At 37.4% G+C, this 20,009-nt stretch overlaps 1 protein-coding gene across 5 annotated transcripts in view; it reads left to right on the forward strand.

Annotated features, from left to right (window-relative positions):
- Window positions 1-20,009, forward strand: part of ADGRG6 (adhesion G protein-coupled receptor G6) — a 116,763-nt gene that overhangs the window by 56,062 nt on the left and 40,692 nt on the right. For 4 of the 5 annotated variants that reach the window (XM_049800934.1, XM_049800939.1, XM_049800935.1 and 1 more), the window contains exons 5-9: window positions 1,756-1,824; window positions 4,952-5,035; window positions 12,213-12,298; window positions 13,685-13,737; window positions 13,818-13,871. In XM_049800934.1, the coding sequence (XP_049656891.1) occupies window positions 1,756-1,824; window positions 4,952-5,035; window positions 12,213-12,298; window positions 13,685-13,737; window positions 13,818-13,871 (346 nt within the window). The remainder of the gene's footprint in view (window positions 1-1,755; window positions 1,825-4,951; window positions 5,036-12,212; window positions 12,299-13,684; window positions 13,738-13,817; window positions 13,872-20,009) is intronic. The other variant, XM_049800938.1, reaches the window with a different exon arrangement.

Here is a 20,009-nt window from a genome sequence, read left to right on the forward strand (position 1 = left end):
CTGCTCCGGTGCCTGGAGCATCTCCTCCCCCTCCTTCTTCACTGACCTGGGGGTCTGCAGGGTTATTTCTCTCAGATATTCTCACTCCTCTCTCCCAGCTGCAATTGCTGTTGCACAGGTTCTTTTCCCCCCCTTCTTAAATACATTATCCTAGATGCGTGACCACTGTCACTGATGGGCTCGGCCTTGGCCAGCAGTGGGTCCATCTTGGAGCCGGCTGGCATTGGCTCTGTCAGACATGGAGGAAGCTTCTAGGAGCTTCTCACAGAAGCCACCCCTGTAGCCCCCCCTGCTACCAAAACCTTGCCATGCAAACCTAATACAGTCTTCTGACTTAAGTGTTTTGTAGAGTTGGATTGGATTTTTTTAGCTTCACCAAATAAAATCATGATCTTTTTTTAAATACTCACTAAAGAAAAAATGAAAGTCCACAGATTTTCCAAGCCAACTTTCAGGTGATCCTTCCATGATACAGAGAGAAGAGGACATTACTTACAGCACGTTTTGATGTTGACTGTTTAATATTAGCTAATATATTTGGGGGTGGGGGGAGGGGAATCTCACACAGGAGCTAGTATGTTCACTTGGAACATCCTTCCTGGAGTTTATAGGAAGTGTACCAAGGAAGTGAATTTGCCTGTATCTCTTAATCTATTTTAAAAACAAAAACAAAAGCAACAAAAAAAGCTCCAAAAAAAAACGCCAACCCTGAGCTTTAATATTTGTTGAGGATCACAGGTTTTAAATTCTGCCCTATTTTTGTCGGCAATAAACGTAATGGTATCTGTGGCATGACATGATTTGTGTCGAGGCCCCATGCTTCATCTGTTCTTGCACCACAGGAAATACTTTCCTAGCTATCTTTATGAGCTGATGGGTGGTGGCTCTGTAATTTTATGGAAGGATACAATGTTTCATGAGAGAACCTCATTAAGTCAATATGATTCTGAAGTGGTAAAGCAAAAGCCAAAAGGGCAATGCTCCGAGTAGGTTCATATCATGACACACTTTACAGCCTGATTATTTTCAACAGAGTGTGCAAAAGCAGCTGTATCTGCAGCTGAACCCCTGGGATGCACAAAGTGTAATTAATGCCGTTTCACCAGTTGTTTTTCTGTAGCCATTCTTACATGCCCCGGTTTTGCCTCCAGATCATCAAAGTGTGTGCATGTTGTTATGAATAATTCACTAGAGATACAGACTTGTAACATTATCTGCTTATAAATCATGCATACCAGAATATTAATCACACCCACACCCTGGGCAGAGGAACAAGTTTAATCACCTTTTATCTGGCTGGTGTCTGTCACAGGCAGATTACTCAGAAGTGTGTGCTGGGTAGGTAACCTGTGCTATAGCAGCGGAGCGTGGTTGCTTCTCCCAAGGTGTGCGTTACTACTCATGAAGATTGCATAAATCCTATGGCCATACTGACCCCTCCGCTTAACGCTGTTTCACAGAGTACACGCGAGCTGCATTCATTTAATGCGATGTTATTTAGCGAAAGCTAAGAAAACTGGGGGAGGATACGTAAGTGGCTGTAACTTGTAAGTCAATGGGGTTTTTGTGGATCCCTCAGTCGCAACAGAAAATTAAAACACATAAATCTTATAGGCAAATGGCAGTATCGGTTTTGCCACTGAGAGAAATTAGGAAAAGGACTGTGTCACTGCAAGGTATAACATATTTTCAGACTTGATAGTTTTATGCCCAGTAGCCAAACCTTTCTGATTCTTTTACTTTGTTTTTCTAAAGGCTCGTACCTAATTCCCTCTTCTGCAATTGAACCAACCAGTTGTGCAAACCTGGGAAGCCTTTGCCAAGGTAAGAAGCCTGGGTCATTTTTGCAGTTTCATCTTAGGGAAATCTTTATTTTCCTGGGTTTTTTATTCCATTTCTTTTTATTATTGTTTCTAAAAGGGTGAACTACAGTAAAAAATTAGCAAGGAAAGGAATTCTTTAGTCTCATCAAGTGTGTGGGTGTCCTGTACATACAATATGTGGAAAAAATGTGATCACTCCCTTGATAATACATTTTCCAAATAGTGTCCATTATATCAAAACTGAATTAATTGACTGCTTTCATTTCTTTCTCCATCTCTTTTCCTCCTGCACAGTTTGACAGTAAAATATTAAACCAGGATAAGAAGTGGGTATATCTGTAAGTAAGAAATGAGCAGATGTAAATAAAGGAACTGACTATTATTCATTTTTTTTTCCAATAAGCTATTCTGAGGCTAGATACTTTGAGATTAACAGGTAAAAATCTAACATCAAACTGCAAAATCCAGCAGCTATTAGTTAATGAAACACTTGTAACAGCACTTAGTGATGGTTTAATAGTGTAAAAATCACCACATATAAGAATTCATTAGATGTTTTTAAAGGTCAACTCAGTTGAATGCAAGGAATAGGTGAACCCTAAAGATTTCCATGCAATGTGAATCATTGGACATGCAAGGACAGTTAATTCCTTCTGCTCTACTTAGAGGCTGAAGTTCTGTAAAAATGCTTGACATGAACAACATCAGCCTGTTTCCACAATACCTTTGTGAACACAGACTTGCTAATGAGGGGTAGCATGCTATGTTAAACTTTAATCACAGCAGCAGCTGCACCAAAAATAATGTCTAGCTCTGTAACCCTTTTCAGGCTGAATGGTGGAAGAAGGAGACAGGAAAGAATAAAATATAAAAGGGGAAGAGGAATTCCCAGAACTCTTTCAAAACCAACATTTACAAGTAAATCAGATTTAGCTTAAAAATAAAAAGAAAAACGCACTCTGCTTGGGAAGCCAGTAAGAGATTTATGTCAGTCTTCAGTGTACTTCTCCCAGATTTTCCTGAGGTAAATTTGGTTCAGGTTCTTAGACCATATTGTACTGGTCTCCACAGGGAAAGCGACATGCCAGTTATGTCCATAATCAGATTTCAAACTAATTTTCAGGCATCATATTCACAAAGCACAATATGATCTAAATACTGCTACTGGAATACCTTAGGTAAATGTGACAGGAACAATTATTCAGTGTTAGTCTTTTTATACAGAGAGTAATAGAGCCACCATGTAAAGAACTTTGTGTATTCTCTTCGAAGAACTCTGATCGTTTTCATCTATCAAAATGGTGTGGTGTGAAAGGAGGGAGAATATCTTTCATTAGGTCAGCTAATATGGCTGCAGGAATGGACACATTTTCAGCGAAACAACCCTGCTTTTCTAAAAGCTTCATCCTTTTTTCCAGCTTTATTAACTTGTCTAGTAGAAGATATTACTTCTAATAAAAGATGCTACCTTTCAAACTTGCCTTTCTTAACTTCTTAGACCATCGCATCTTCAAGAAAGACTATAAGTACTTTCATGAAGGTAATACTCTTTCCTTCTCTGAAAACTGTTTGCTAAAGTGTCACTGGTGTTCTGTGTTTGTCACTCTGGAAGTGACAGATCAGATTTACCCTGTTCATCGTCATCATCATTTTGTCATAATAATGAAAATCATAAAAAGTTGTCTGTCTGTCTATTTTTGTCAGCACTGCAGACTTATTTTATACTGAGAGGCCTGTTTGGATTCCTTTTTTGTTTGTTTGTTGTGTGTTGTGCAATAGCACCAGTAACAAAGTTTGTGGATGCCAGATTATGTCAGCTACAGTCTGATAAAAGAGTCGTTTTTTCCATTATGCTTAGCAAATATTTTCATTCATTAGAAGATGCCCCCTTTAACAGTGTTGACTGGAAGATATAATCAATAAGAAGCCTATAACTTTTTTCTCAGACAATATAGCCCTGAAGTTTCATGGAAGAAGAGCTTTTTTGTACTATACAATGTCACTTTATATACTCATTTTCCAGTTAGAACCTGTTTGCTCCAGTGTCCAACTCTTCCTTCTCTTTCCCTAAGTTTCTTGTTTCACTGAAACCTGAACATGAATCTTCTCGCTAAGCTAAGACCTGAGTTTATGACTTTCAGACTCAAAAGGTTAGCTAAAACAACCTCACAAAAAAAATCAGAAGTGCAATTTCTTGCCTAAAATACAATTGTTTAACCTTTCCGGGTTGGTTCTTCATCAAAATCTGCAAAAGTCATGTAACACTGTGAGATTATACTGCACCAACCTTCAGATTTTAAAAAGAGTTTTCAGGAAAAAATAAAACTGTCAGTGAGTGGATTTGCATTCTCTTGGAGTTACTAGATAAAATTAAATTGTTTTCCAAACTATTATTTGAAAACTTAGTGGCATGATCTTTGAATTCCTCTAGCATGTATACCCTCCCACAGTCTGCTGGGGTGGAAATTTGTAGTTTTGGTTCCTCACTCTGATTTTCAAAACTGTTCTAGCTGGTTCTCCTGGGAAACATTTGCCAGGGTTGTGTGGCTTGACTCCTGTTAGTGTCAGTGGGAACAGTGTAGCTGAAATCCTACATGAAGCTTTCAAAATATATATTCCACTTCAATTATTCCAAGTCTGATTTCAATTCTTTTCATCCCATGGAGTTCAATGGAGTTAGTTGGATCCTTACATGGGCAGTTTAGTTTCGTGTTTGTTTGTCATCTTCAGTCCCTGAGTAGGGACAATTATTCTTTTCACAAGCAATATTCTAAGTGCGTACATCTTAAACTTAGAAGATCTATTTTCTGGTCTTTGGACAGCTGTTTGGATCTGAAGCTCTCATAAGAGGATTTTGAGTTTATGAAAGCAGTACAGGACTGATCTTGCAAACCTCACACTGGCAAAACTCCACCTCAAGTCAGTGAAAGTGACGATTGCAGGATTGGGACCTCAGTTCATATCCATTCATGACTTTGTGCAGAAAATAATGATGAGTTTATTTAACATTTATGGCATTGTGTGTAGTTGGTTTCATTTTACATTGTCATGCATTGTTCCCATTTTGTCTTACCTTATTAACATTCATATTTCATTCAAGTTCACCTCTTTCTCATCTTTATTACCAGCTACTGTAAATGCTACTACTCCTACACCACCCACTGTCACCACTAACATGCCTGATACTAATAGAAACGATAAGCCAAACAATGGTAAGAAATCCTGTGTTACATTTTTCCTTGTACTGTGTCTAGAGCAAATTTATTGTATTTTAAGGTGTGTTTTTTATACTATCATAATGTCAAGGGTCATGTCTCACTTCTGATCTCATGTACACTGAAATAAATCAGGACTAATTTCACTGCACCATGTAAGAATGGTGTAAATGAGAACAGAACCAAACTTTGTATTTAGTTGTATCATGTTTACCTGGCTCTTATACGAAAGGGACTCACTTTGTGTCACCCATTGTATTTACCCATGCAAAGAACGAGGGGAAAGAGAGGGATTTTTAAAAAGGGTCCAAAAAGAACCATGCTATTGAAATGCTTTAAGGCTGCAGATTATGAGGCATTGCGTAGCTCCTGCTTGTGCATCCAGGGTGGTAGTATGCTGGGGTTGTCTGTTCCTCACTAGTCAGACACAGGAGCCAAGTGGAATCATTCCTATGGAGCAAAGCCACTTCCACTGAGTCAACAGGAATCTTTCCACTGACTTCAAGAAGAGCTGGATCAGACTTTACTAGGGAAAATGTTGACAGTATCAGATATCATTTACTTTTCATTTAGAAAGATTAAGGGGAAAAAAAAGGTAGTAAATGATCCTATTATTAGCACAGGAAAAAAGCAGGGATTTCTTTTGAGGTTTTCTCAAATTCTATGATATCACTGTCTCCTAGAGACTGAGCATCATTTTGTAAGACGCTGCTAAAATATTCATTAGTTTGTTAAAGATAGTTGTTAAACATTATTAGCAACACAGATAGGTTTCTGCAATTTTCACCTGAGGCTTAAAGATATTTTTTGTAAAGATTTATTTTTTCAGTGTGAACCACAGAAATAAATTAGAATCAGGGGGTGTGGGGTGTGTGGGTTGTTTTTTTTTCAAATGCATCAGTTGTTACTGTAGGATTTAAAATTCTTGGAGTATTTTTTTCTTTTGGCAGATCATTTCTTGTACATTGGCAATCAGGCAGTACAGTAGACAATGTGAAAGTATTTATCTGAATTCAGCCTGTTTGGGTTTACTAAGCTGTAGAAGTAAGAAGAAAATATTGAAAATTTCTTCCAAATTGTGCTGTTATCTTTTTGTGGAGCCACTCACTTTATGTTGACCATGAGCAGTTAACTCTGATTTTTGTAACTGCAGAAGGAACTGAATGCCTTATTAATGTTAATATGAATAAAAACTGGACAATTAAGTCCTTTCTTTGGCTTTAAAACTCCCCAGAGAAAGTAGAAAGACTAAGAAAAATAAGCCAAATTCATTTACAGTAGAAGCAAATTAAACTTTCACTCAGCTAACTGGCGTCATTTTCCACTCTTGGTAAGCTGATTTTTAAACCAAGAGCAGACAGCCAAGAACAGACAGTTAAGTTGCATATATTTTCTTTAATCCATTAACTATGTGGCTTACTACACACAGACCTGCAGGAATTCAGAGTTCCTGCTACGGTTATCTTCAGAATGAAGAGAAATTCACCTGAATCCTCCCATTCACAACTACAGAGGCAGCAAGAGTCTAAGATAGAAGGGGTCAAAACCATAGGAATTATCTCAACCCCAATTATTTGGCCAGTGAAGCAAAGGCCTCTCCGTTTCAGTAAAAACTCAGCAGATGAGAACCCTGAGAGAAAAAACATGTACAGCTTGTTTCTTCCAACTACATCCACATCAGCTGATTCTGAGGAGACCGGCAACGATACCTTGGCTACTTTTACAGAAAAAACTGACCTAGATAATACTGTGATGAATCAATTACCAAATGAAAATATTTTGAATTATTCTAGAAGTTCATTCCATGGAATTTCTGATGCAGCAGGTGCTGTTACAGAGCCTTCTTTGAATGCAGCAGTTTCTTCTCTTCAAAGCAGAAGTCCTAATGCAGAGCTAGCACGGATTTTGGCAGATGGGCTAGATCGTTCTGACTCTGAGTCAGCGGTCCACTCTCCCATTAGCAGCAGCAGCACTGCTTATGAACACAGAAAAGGAACGGTGTGGCTTTCGTCCTCCAACAGTGGCACAAGCAATTTCATGCCTATAAGCAATGTCCTGGAGCCTGTGAGTTGGTGGAGTGAGACTGTATTTCATCGTATCACCTCTGGCATTCAAAAAGACAGACATAATTTTCTTTCTAGCTTATCTATATCACCCACAGAGGAGAAATCATCATTCCAAAAAAGTAGGCTAGATTTGCTAGACTTCACACCTGAAGATTTTTACCTGAAAATGATAGAAGGCAATGCTGATAGGAAAACTTTTTCTATGTTAGCAGAATTTCAGTTTAGAAAATCTACACACATTAAGGAACATCACTCAGGAGGCATTACAGATGTAACGTCTGTGGGGACTCCATGTGCAAACCCAACAACTTTTTTTCAAAACATGAAAAAAGCATACACAAAATTTATGCCTGACATCCAACAGACAAATTCAGTCCTAGGACACAGTAGAGAACTACAAACATTTTCAGCACTTCTGGTAGGAACAGGCTGGACAAGTTCAGCATATAAGCATGTTGTAACGACCCTGCCTGTTTATCAACAATCGTTGACTGACATAAATTTGGAAAGTGACAGCATATTTATATCTAATAGCAATTACTGGTCTCATTATTTAAAACATTCAGTATATTTTCAAAAGCCAAGTGAGACCCTCAGAAATGGAGTACTGGAGAACAATTTAGATGCATTCCATGGTAGCAATGAAAACAAAGAGTCAGTTTTTTCCATATTAGAGCTAGAGAACATGAATAGATTTGGCAAATCCTCAGACTCAGGTTACTTGGATTTTCCAACAAAATATGTAGATATTTCCCCTTCTTTAACACCAAGCTTCTGGACTGCTTCCTATCATTTGAAAGAAGAATCTCAAGTGTTTTCTGGGGATCCATCAGAAAATTGGTGGCTCTCATTTAATAAGCTGCTTTCTTTCCCAACAGAGAGATTGCTATCCATTAGTTCACCTGCTAACTCTGACAGTATCTCTGAACAAACATCTGCCATTAGATTATTAGGTCACAGGGCTGAAGACATTAACTTCTCTAGTCATGCATCAGCTTTAGAAACACAAATCTTTAGTTCATTTATTCCAGGCCTTTCAAAGAGAATTTCAGAAAGTAATGGCAGGACAATATCACAGTTGCAGTCAACAATAAACTTTGCAAACCTAACTGTGTCTTCCAACAGTGAATTTTATTTTGATTTTCCTTTCCCTTCCCTGGAAGCACCTTTGAGTCAACCCTCAGTACAGGTACAGGTAAGTCCCTTTGATAAGGTACTTGAAAACTCCACAGAAAAATTAATGATATTTAATAGTTTCCACATGCAAGCTGGAACTGACATAGTGAGTGATAAAACCATGACCTTCCTAAACAATAGGCAGCAGCTTGTTTCTGTCCTTCCAACACATTCTGGTACCCAGCCTTCACATTCAAGGGATAGCCAAGCTGCTTCCTTGATCAGCACACCAGTTAAGAGTTTGGTAAACTGTACAAGAACACATGGATCACTGCAGTCTCAAAGTCTTTCAGCAAATGATGCTGTAACCAATACTATTGATAAAGCAAGAAGTAAAGTTCAAATACATGCAGGTGTTTTTTTAAAAAACATCAGTTCAGTGAATTCTGACTTCCTTCCAATGACATTGTCTTTGGAATCAAGGCACCTTCTTCATTCAGACTCAAAATTCCGAGTCAGCATACCTCCTAACAGCTACTCCACACCTCCACTCCCACAAAGTTTTCAGAACCATCTTGATAAAATTTCTCCAAGCCTGATCCCTCAGTGGGATGTAGCAGAGTTAAGCTTGCCAACAACAGTAACACCGAGAAGTCACCTAACTGTTTTACTAAAAAACTCCATTGAAAATCAAGGGGACAGTCTGAGATATTCTCTGTGGGCAGTAGAACAAAAAATCATTGGTGATAATGAAGACATAAGGAATTCTGTTGTTCTGACATCAACAAACATGCTGAGGCTTTCCAAATGGGCTTCAGAAGGGGAGGTGTATGGATTCTTTAGCAAGCGCAGAGAAGGAATGTCTTCTCTGAATATTGTTAGTACTCATGCCTTGGATTTTGACAATGCTGATTATGGACGTTTTGCAAATCTCCCTTCTATTTTGGAGTCATCAGGAACTGCAATAATGAATGATGCAATACCTTTGCCATCTTCATACAGTGGAGTTATTATTCAGCACAAAGAGACCATCCTGAAGGGCACTCTGACAACACCTGCAGCAGCAATCCAGCACTCTTTCATGCAATCCCAAATGCCAGTTTCTTCTGTAACGTACCACCAGTCATCAGTTTTGACATATGTTCATTCCTTGGCCAACTTACCATCTGCGACAAGCCAAAATACCACCCTTTACCCACCACTGAATCAACTTACTAGCTCTCCTGCAGTCTTTTTATCTTGTTTATGTTACTCCTTCACTGAGCTGGGCTGCCTGTGTCCACCTGAGGTCAACTACAGTATGTCAAGCCATTAAGTTAGATGTAGAAAAAAAACTAGATCATCTTATCTATTAGATATTCAGTTGGTAGACTGAACATAGAAGTAGCTGGCTTTCACCCTTTAGATATAGATCCACTGAGCATATGAAAAGATTTTGGAATAGTACTTTAATTACAGTAGAAGGGAATTTGTAACATCTTGGTGATAGTAAATGTCATTAACATGTGATTTCTAATTTTCGTGCACTTCTGTAAGACAGCTCTCATGAGACTGTGAGGATAATATATTGGGTTGCCATGTATTTTATATATTTTTATACCATTTTATTGTTTGAGATTGTATGAATGTTTTTCACAGTATTCCTATATTTTTGAGGATTTAACTTTCAAAAAGCAAAGATTTTTCCAAAGGAAACTTTTGGATAATTTGCCTAACAGAATTAAAAAAAAAAAAATCCTGGTATTTCATTGATCATTATATTTTTATAGTTGGTGGTAGGTGTGGGGAGAATTGTTTCTCCAGGTTCTTTTCCCCTCTTTTTTCAAATTATCTTTGGTGACTTTTCATCAATTTTCTGCCCATAAAAACATTTTTTTTTCATTCAACATTTTGAGGTGGGTTTTCCACTGTTTAATTTGGAGAGTGAGAAATCGTTTTTAGTTTTCACTAACTGCCACTGCAGTCTCCTGAGAGTGTTTAAAGACATAGATTAGTTCTTTGTTCTCGTTCTTTTTTTGCCTCATTAAAACATGCTTTGGGTCACCATCTGGTGGAGATCTTGAAGCTGTTGACTAGTTTGTAGTTACTATGTTTGATTTTAAAAATACTTTGCATATTCCTATGTTAAGGTGATTTGTCCATATACATAATTATATAAATAAGGTTATAATTATATATATGATTATATATGAATGTGTGAGAATATATACAATGCACACTTTCTGTATGTGTGTATCTGTATAGCACATATAAAAGGTACATTATACCTACAAAATTGAATATATGTATGTACAGAGATATATACGTATAAATGAGATCCAAGTCTTGCAAGTGTTTTCAACCTGTCCAAAGTCCAATTTTCGACTTCCAAAGACTTATATTTTTTCTCTTTTTTATTTGAAACTATCACAGTAATAATAACAACTAAAATACATTTTCAGATTAAACTGCACACCAAATTTGTCTGTCTGCTGAGTTAAGGAAGGAAAAAAAGACAATAAATCAAAAAGCAAGTTCATTCTACTCATATCTAAAATTTGATCATAGCTTACCAAAGAAGGTAACTGGTAAACCATCTTCCAGCAAGAAATTGATTCTTTAGTATTTTATCACAGAGGAATTTTCACACTAGTCTCAGTGATCATACAATCAATTCCATAATGAAAAGAAAGAATAATACTCAAGCCAGCTCATGAATAGGATAGTAATCAATATGTTAAATTTCCACAATTAAATTGGAAAATACTGACTTAAAAGTTTTTTCTAGATACTTTTATTTCAAACTCTTTTAAAATTATTATCTATGAAGTAGCAAAATTATAAAATTTGCTCCACTTAGAATAAAAGGTCCTTTATTTAGACTCAGCAAGAGCAGTTCCTTTACAATCAAGATACAGAAGGGGATTTCTGTATAACTGTTGTCATGTTCTGTTCTGTCCTATGTAGTGTCTCTGTAAGATTTACATAAGATTTCTATAAATATATGTATCTGAACATGTGATCAAGACCCACAAGTTCATTTGGTAACAGCCCTGAACGAAGCAATGCCACATGTGCGTATACATGCAAGTGAATTGATCCAGAAGTTCTTAAACCTCCCCCACATCCTGGGAAATTCAATCCAAGTAGAGTGCACAGAATTTATAGTAGCTTAATGAAAAAAATTCCACTTGTGAAAAGTATAAACTTTTAACACAGAGCATGAGACAATTTGATGTTATTTGTTAGATGTGAAATCTTGTAATGCAGCCTACCAACTCATGAGCTTAAAGAGAATTTATATTTATCTGCTGCCATTTCAAATCAAATTTACTGAATATAAAATTGCTCCAAGACAGGTGTTACACATTTTGTGACTGAAAGATGGCTTGTTCAGCTGCTGTTTTTGTAAAGCTAATGTAGGTTCTTCTACTATCTGGCCATCGCCAGGCCTGAGAGCAAAGACTGCTGTGAAAACAAGAGCTGGATATCCCTTCTCCCACCTAATTCTGTCCTCAGTTAACTTGTTACTTTCAGTTGATGAGCCTTATCTGCTACCGCAAAGTTTTAAGTCTAATCTGCAGTGGTTGAATTCTGGATTATAAGAACAAGACTGAGAGCAGAATTTATGTGTGTTACATACTTTAGTAATTATGATTATTTTTTAAATTCATGACACTTTCATGATCTTGCTTTTACATACCACATTAAAGGCATATGCAAAATACTATTTTATATGTACATTGTTTGTGAGTTTCCATGTCACATTTAAAGTGTCTCTAAAAATATGGAGGGGGAGGGAATTCTTGTCCAATTTGACAGGACTAGTGAGAATGGGCCCAAGCCTGCAGGGCTTGTTTACTCCAGACTTGTATAATGCCAACAGGAGCTTGAGGTGTCCTTGTATCTGGGGTTCAGCCCAATCTTTATATTCATCAGAAAACTGAAGTCTCATTATTAAAGAGGTAAATTTGCTCAGTTTCTAACATTATAATGCTGTTTTTAACGGACAGGTGGGCTATTCTACAGGATATCTATAACTGTCTTTAGTTCCAACTCCAACTCAGTGTCGAAAGTACATGATGTGGTTGCAGAATGGGTAAGTTAAGTTTTCTCTCCTGTGTGATTACATATATGAATCTGCCCCATTGATGATATCAACCAGAAAAGGAAAAAAAAAGAGACAATACCAAATAAATTCTTAAATTAATATGTGTTCTCTGAAGATCTTTCTAGTATTGATTTGCACAGTAGTGAATTCAGGTCTAGCTGGAGCTATTAGGCACTATGGATAAAATTTTGAATTGTCTCCACTATACTAGCCAGCTTCTTAAGAAATGTAGATACTGCTTGAGATTTTGGAAACTATGGAGAAATCAGAATTGTCCACTGAAAGAGGTAAATGTCTTAAGTTCCAACATCACTATACAGACCAAGATTTTTCTCCCCAAATGCTAATGTGGTTTTGAAGCTATATTGTGATAGAAATAATAAAAAAGTAGGCAGTATTCATTTGTGTGAGACAATACACTTTTCCAATTTACCTTAATATTTTTTAGTTTAGATGTCTTCTGCCATAGGTCAGTTGTTGGGGTTTCTATTAGCCCCTGGTTTTTCAGCCCATTTTAGCAGATATAAGCTCCTTTCTGGGCCCTCCGGGTGGACTGTTCTTGAAGTTCTTGCCTCTGAAAGTTCCTCCCATCCGAATAGAGATATTCTTTGACATTTTTGACTGTTCACATAGTGGCACTCACACAATCTGTAAGTAGTCTTTATATCAACTACTTACATAAAAATATGATGTCATAAATATATGGCAGTTGTTCTTTATTTTCCTTTTAGTAAACCTGGAGGCTTTCAGCTTTCAGAAACTAAGGAAACCACCTATGGTCATCTACAAAACAGAAATGCAGCCATCCACATCTGCCAAGGTTGTTCTCTTAGCAGCAGTAGCCCAGTGAAGGACCTAGGTGTCTGAGCCAAAGAATCTAGAAAGGTGTCACCTGGCCCTAGCAGAGCATGCAAAAGTGTCTCCCAGGGGGAAAACTGAGCAACCATTGCCCACTCAGAATAAATAGTACAAAGGTCTGAAAAAAAGATCAACATAAGGCTGTAGACTTTTAGGTGAAAATTGACCCTGTAGTTTTGTCAGTAAATCTTTTCTAATCGAAATGTTTCTAAGAATTTAAGATGAGGAAGAGAGGGAGAAAAGGAAAGTTTCAGCATCCTGTGCACTCACCTGTTCACTGCATCATGACCTTACAGAGATTTCCTTCTGCAGTAAAAAAGCCCACATCTCTCGCTACCAGTTGTACATTTAATACAACAATCACCTCAATGAAATGGGAGAGTGTTCTCTTTGCTTTGAAAAACCGAAGAGGACTTCTCAAGGGGGAGAAGGGTGAAATTCCAACTCTGTCTTAAGCAGCAAAGAGCCCCATTAACATTTCACCATTCATGTGATAAATGTCTTCCTGTTTTTCAGCTAAACCGTACTTTCCAGAACTGGAATTATACTGTGTATGTGGTCAATATCAGGTAAATGAAGGGGGAAGATGTTTATGCTATGTTTCTTTTGAGAATTAGCCCACCCTAATTAATGTTCATTTCTTTTATAGCATCCAACCTGGCTCCACAAAAGAGGGAGTAAGAGAAAAAAGAAGTATTAAAAGGTAACATTTTAAAATACATTTTCTTGAAAGAGACAATGGCTGCTATTACAAGTGGCTTTACAACAGGCTTTATTGTCTATTATTGGATTAATTGTCTATTATTGGGCATATGCTGCCAGTCTGTAAATATGTGACTGCTGGCAAGCTGAGTGTTCTGGATGTGCTCAGAAACCTAATACTGGTTATTGTGTTTGTTTTGGTTTAAACCTACTGAGCTTTAAACCTTAACAGATCATTTTTTCAGTGCTCAGGTTTCATATGTCACAAAACTGAATAGACATATCATATATATGTGGTACGGCACACCCAGCTTTCTTTAGCAACAAGCTTTGGTACACTGGTATCTATCCACTGTCACTGCATTTATTCTCTTGAACCAGAGTCTTTTGAGTTAACAGACATGTTATGAGATGCAAAACACTGACAAATGAGGCTAGAATTGAAAGCCAAACTAGTGTGAGTTAAACTATTTACCATATGCTCTCATTTCCTGACTTCTGCTGGGCTTGGAGGCACTGGAGTTGCAATGGCCTCAAAGGCAGCCAAAGAAAGTTAGATGGGTCACACCCCCTGAAAATTGGGCCTCAGGGGATTTCTTTGAAAGCAGCAGGCTGATTTCTGAGGGATATATGGTGAGGGAGTGAATCTTAGGACTAAATTATGGAGAGGAAACCAAAACATAATTATTCTTGTAAGGAAGCGGTAGCAAGGGGGTATGGGATGTATCTGCAGTGTAGGCAAAAGTCCTATAGGAAAGGACTTTAACTGCTGATTCTTGAGAACTGCCATGATAACAGCTGGGCTTTCGAATTTCAGAGATAGCCCAGTATTCCCAATTTACCATCAGCAAGTAGTTACTGATATTTCCAGTTTTCTACAGAGTTTACCTAGATGTGAAAAGATTTGTAAAAGGTACTATCTCCTTCCCACACACCCACAGCAGAAAGGCAGCTTTTATTGGCAAAACAATTTAACTGCTATAGTGTAAATGAAGTCTCTGAATGGGCTATTTTGCTGCTTGACCTACATTTACAGTAGGGTGTAGTGATGTGGGTGGGAATTTTTTTCACACTTCTAAATGATATGGTTATGCCAGCAAAACCTTTTAAGTGGAGATCATGCCTCAGGTCTTACCAACAATCCAAGACTGCTGAGGAATGTAAAGTTTTCCCCATCCTTATTCCTGCAGCTTTTAGGAGGCTAGCAGCCCAGCTTGCCAGCATCTGTTCTTCCCAGATCTGCACACCCAATTTCTTCTCATCTCACCTCCCCACTATTCTGTCCTCTGGATTTTGTTTCTTCTTCCTGGCCTATTAGAAAAAGGAGGTGAAGAGGGAGAAATTATTCTTGTAATTCCCTTTTCCCTTTCCTTTCCCTCCCTTTCTGACATACAGTGAATATGGCACTAAATTACTTCTAATAATGTATCACTGTTATGGCAAAGTAACCCCATTCCTATTTACTTTGCTCACCTTATGTAATTTCAGAGGCAATGGAATTACATGTTCGTAATATGTCATAAAGTTTTTCAAAGGGAGGCCTGGTTTAATGAGAAACTAGTCTTCTCATAGGCTCTAGTGCACTTTGTGTCAAGGCCAAATGGCATTTTGTCATCACTCTGTATACTTTAGTATAAATGCTAATCATGTCACGAAAAATGCTACTGTTCTTCAAGTAATCAGGATTCTTCCACTGTGCATGTTTTCTTAGAAAAGAAAAAAAAAAAAGAGAAGTCAAGATTCTGCCCAACCTAGCAACCCATTTGGTGTAACACAGGGATAATTAAAAATTTAATTGAGATACATGATAGATGACTAATAAAAATTACACTTCTTACACATTGTATATGCACATAAACCCATATAGAAATATATATTCACAGGTTTTTTGTTGTGTTTTCCTGTATTTTTCATGGCTTGCATATATTTTCATGCATAATTTACCTCTTACAGGAGAAACATTTGGGAAAATTTGGTGTTCTCCCAGCTTTAGGTCTTCTGAATATATGTCTATCATTGTACATTGCTTCCCTTCTGAAACAAAAGAAGGATCAGCTTCCCAGTACTCTTCAGTGTTCCTTGGTTTAGTCACCAGGTTTCCAGTTTTTTGAGGTTCACACAGCTGTTTTTAGATTTTGCGAGGAAGAAATCTGTTGAATCTCTGAAGATCCAGAAAGCAAACTTTTTTTCCTACTACTTTCGGATCATTGCTTTCAAGATACTGTATTAGGTTTTCCACTTTCTTGGATTTGTCCCGGGTAGGATTTTAAGGAAATCTTACAAGACACCAGAGCAACATTTTGGGGTATAAAAAATTAGCAGCTTACAGGTTGGAAGTTTTTAATTTCTAATGGAAACAAGGTTAATTTCTCACTGCTCAGGTGATCCACTGAAATGTTATGGCTGAGGTCTTGTACATAACTTGCTTACAGTGTGATTTCATACCGTTTCTATTAATTAAATATTCCTACAAATTATTTCTGTGAATAGTTGTCCTAAGATTTTCTTATTTCTCCCCTTTGGATAGTCAAGAATAAATCTGTTGCAGTTTTAGACATTCCACTATTTTCCTTCGTTTTTAAGTACTTTATATTCCTTTTACCTTCATGTTCATCTGAACAGACTTTCACTCCACACCTAAAATTTAAGACCTAACCTGTAAGTATCATGGTCTTAACTTTGTCTTTTACAGAACTTAACATATTAGTCTTACTCTAACTCACTAAACCTTATCTCTCTTTTCTGAATTTTCCACAAGATCAGAGCCTTCTTATTTCTAAGATTTCATAATTCCTTAAATTTCTCTTTGAGAAGTTTTCCCTCTCTTTATATGAATTCATATTCTTATCATTCAGATCGCATCTTTTTTCCTTACCTTTTGGATTAGTATTATATACAATGGTCAAAAACCAAACAAACAACAAAACAACCTTTCCCAACCTTTTCTATGCATTTTGCTTTGCTTCAACCCTCATTTACCACAGTGCTAACTTATCAAGGAACTTCTGTTATCAGTCTCCCCACCTAGTCCTCTTGCAAGTGAAAGAGGAAGAATCATTACAGAGAATGTTTCAGAGAAGAAATAGAAGCTGGAAGTGGGAGGTAGGAAGCTGGCTTTTTTTGGCATGTTAAAAATAGGTGTTTTCCAAATAAATATTTTAAACTCTACTGCATTCTGAAGAAGAGCAAAACAAAATGAAAATATGGAAGTGGATTGTTATTCTTTCATTGCTGTGTCCTATGAGCTGCAGAAATCCAAAGTACACTGTGCTTACTATGCATTTATGTACGCGGTGATGAGAGACAAACAGAGTGTGCCGAGTCCAAAAGTGCATATTATTAACAGCACCTTTAATACTGTGAGATCTCTGGATGACAGCAGTGTATCAAGATCATATTTTGGTAGATTATTAACTACTTTAATAGACAGAATTTTATCACAGCTATACTTGACTTTGTGTTTGTGTTTAAGTTTTTCCTCTGGTCATACTGTTCCCATCTCTTAATGAGAGCACAGCTGTTCAAAATAAAGTAGACAGGAGTTCAGAATGTGCTATGCACATAGCTGTTTCTTTGTGCACCACTATTTTGCACAAACCTTTGAAAGTGAAGCCAATTTATGGATTTTATGTAGATAAATTATAAATGTGTTTGTTCCTTTCATTAATTCTTTGCCTTTTAGCACTCTGCAGCTTTGTCAAAACTTTCTATGACTACTGCTGCTGCTTTTCTCAGAAAGGTCCTACTGATCCTAGGTCTTGCCAGATGACTATATAGGGCTGCCTCAGGAGGGGAATTAGTCTTTAAGAAGCAGCTCAGCTCCCCTGCTTCTCCTTTCTTCTTTTATTTTGCAAGCAATTTTGAGAATTCAGGCCCCAATTCATTTATAACCTTTTCTCCACTTAACACAGAAATAAGATTATGTTTGCTCCAACTTCCACTACTTGATTGTCACAATTTTGGCATATTTCCTGCGTTCAGTTGCTTCTACTATGTGAAACAAATTAATGTTAGTACTGTTAAACAACTCATCCAAATTAAAAACCACAGTGACAGCCACCTGTGTAAAGACCACTAAATTTAAACTGAAATCCCTTCTCTTAGGAATGAAAATAGAGTGGAAAGCAGGAAATCAGAGCTGCCCTTGCCTAGTCCCACTTCTTTTAAGTCCGTGGGAGTTTTGCCACCAGTATCAGTGAGGCAGATTCAGGCTCCTGCATGCTGTGTTCTTGGGTCCTGTGTTGCTTAATGGAAAGTTTAATGCACTTGAATAAAACTTAAGCTAATTAGGTTGTGTAATAGTTTTCAACAGGAGTTAGCAACATTGGAGGAGCATAATTTTGCTTTTGTAAGTATCTTTACAGAGTAAAGTATTAGGCATTTGCATTCTTTGTAGATTACTTCAAATTATTTGTTATGAAATAATAATGCTATTCTTGTTGTAAATGAACACAGCTGTGATGCCTATTCATATTTTTAAAATTTTCCTGGTTTCTTCTGGTGCGATTTTAGGAATAACTTGGACCAGGCCCACTTCTACTCCCCCCCAACTTCAACTTCAGTGTTACCAAAGTCAATAAGGGACAGCTTTGACCAGTGCTGAGCAACATTTTAAAATGCCACATAGTGTGTACATTATGGGTAATATTACTGCTTGAAAAATTGACCAACAAAGAGCCAAGCAGAAATCTACAGGTTTGTCCACAGTGCCCTGCTGGCATCTTGTGTCCATGACCTGTAAAGAAAGCCTTCATCACAGATGGAGGAATTTGGGAATTCCTCCCAAGTGACTCAAGGATGATCCCTTCTTAGTCTCCTGCTGAAGCTGCCTGTTCTTGATCCAGTTTCCAATGACTGCCTTTGTCTTTCCACTGATTAACTGACCATTAACTGGATTTAGTGTAAACCTGACATTGTTAGATGCCATTTTTAGGAAAGTAGTGTATTGGGGAATGGGGGTTTTCTTTGTTGTTTCGGAACATAGTTCAAGCATAACCAAAAACTCATTTCAGTGAAGACCAGCTGTTGAAATGTGAGGGATTCCAGCCCTTTCTGTTTTGCTTTTCTGCTACATTCTCTAATAACGAATAGTCTTCATACCAAATCATCACATATTATAAGTGATTTCTGTTGAAAAGCCATAGTTGTTTTCATTCCCACTCCAGATCTGCAAGGAGGAGCAAGGCCCAGAGACATAAGGACAGGCACAGGGGGGTGACCATGCTCCTCGCAGCACTGTTCTGATACAGTGGCCATTAGCTTAAAAGGAAGGCTTAGGAAGCTTTTATTTTTAGTAGTCCAAAAAGTAGGTGCAATTTTTAGTTTTGTGCCCTGAAGTCTCAGATACTATTTTTTTTCTATAACATCACCTTCCGCTGAGAAAGGAAGCTCTTCACCCTTGGCATTACTTTGAATGTGTCTATTATGCCCAGTCCTATTTTTTTGCTCTCTGTTCTGAACATTTTAAAGGTATCACAGTCAAAATCACCTCAACTAAAAGTTTACCCAAAACTCAGATGCTTTTGTGGAATGCTGCTAATTTCCCTCTACTTTCATATTTCTTTCTGTCTCATTCAGTGTGTTTTCTAACATTTTGTCTGCTGTTTGTATTACATCTTCACTGAGTGACTTCTGCAACAGACAGCTCTTTTTTCGTCTGTCCAGTTAACGTGAAGAAGTCAGTAGTGTTTACAGGTGACTATGTGGGCCTACCTGTGCTGCCAGTCTTGAGTTACAGCTACCCATCGCTGCTTATCTTCAAAGCCAACGTAACAGCAAGATTGGTAGAGAATTTAATGCTGACATCTTAAAACTTTTTGAAATATGCCAAGGTAGTTAGGAATGAAATTCCCAGTGCCTTTTAGTGGAAAATTAGACTCCCTGAGTATTTAGGTGCTTTTAAAATGATTCTTTATATACTTTACATCAACTAACATTAACTACGAAAGAAATTAACAGTGAATTGTTAAACAGTTTGACAACCACAGTAATTCAGTATTAGTTCAGCCTGTCTAGTAGAACTGGAACGAGAGGAGAAATATGCATTGCTAATCATCAACCACATATCTTCAGGTATGAGACAGTCCGTGCTGCACGGTTCGCATGGTTTGTTAATCCTTCCTTCAGGCTCCTCACATCG

Source organism: Accipiter gentilis, chromosome 5, assembly GCF_929443795.1.
Source record: "Accipiter gentilis chromosome 5, bAccGen1.1, whole genome shotgun sequence".
Lineage (NCBI taxonomy): Eukaryota > Metazoa > Chordata > Aves > Accipitriformes > Accipitridae > Astur > Astur gentilis.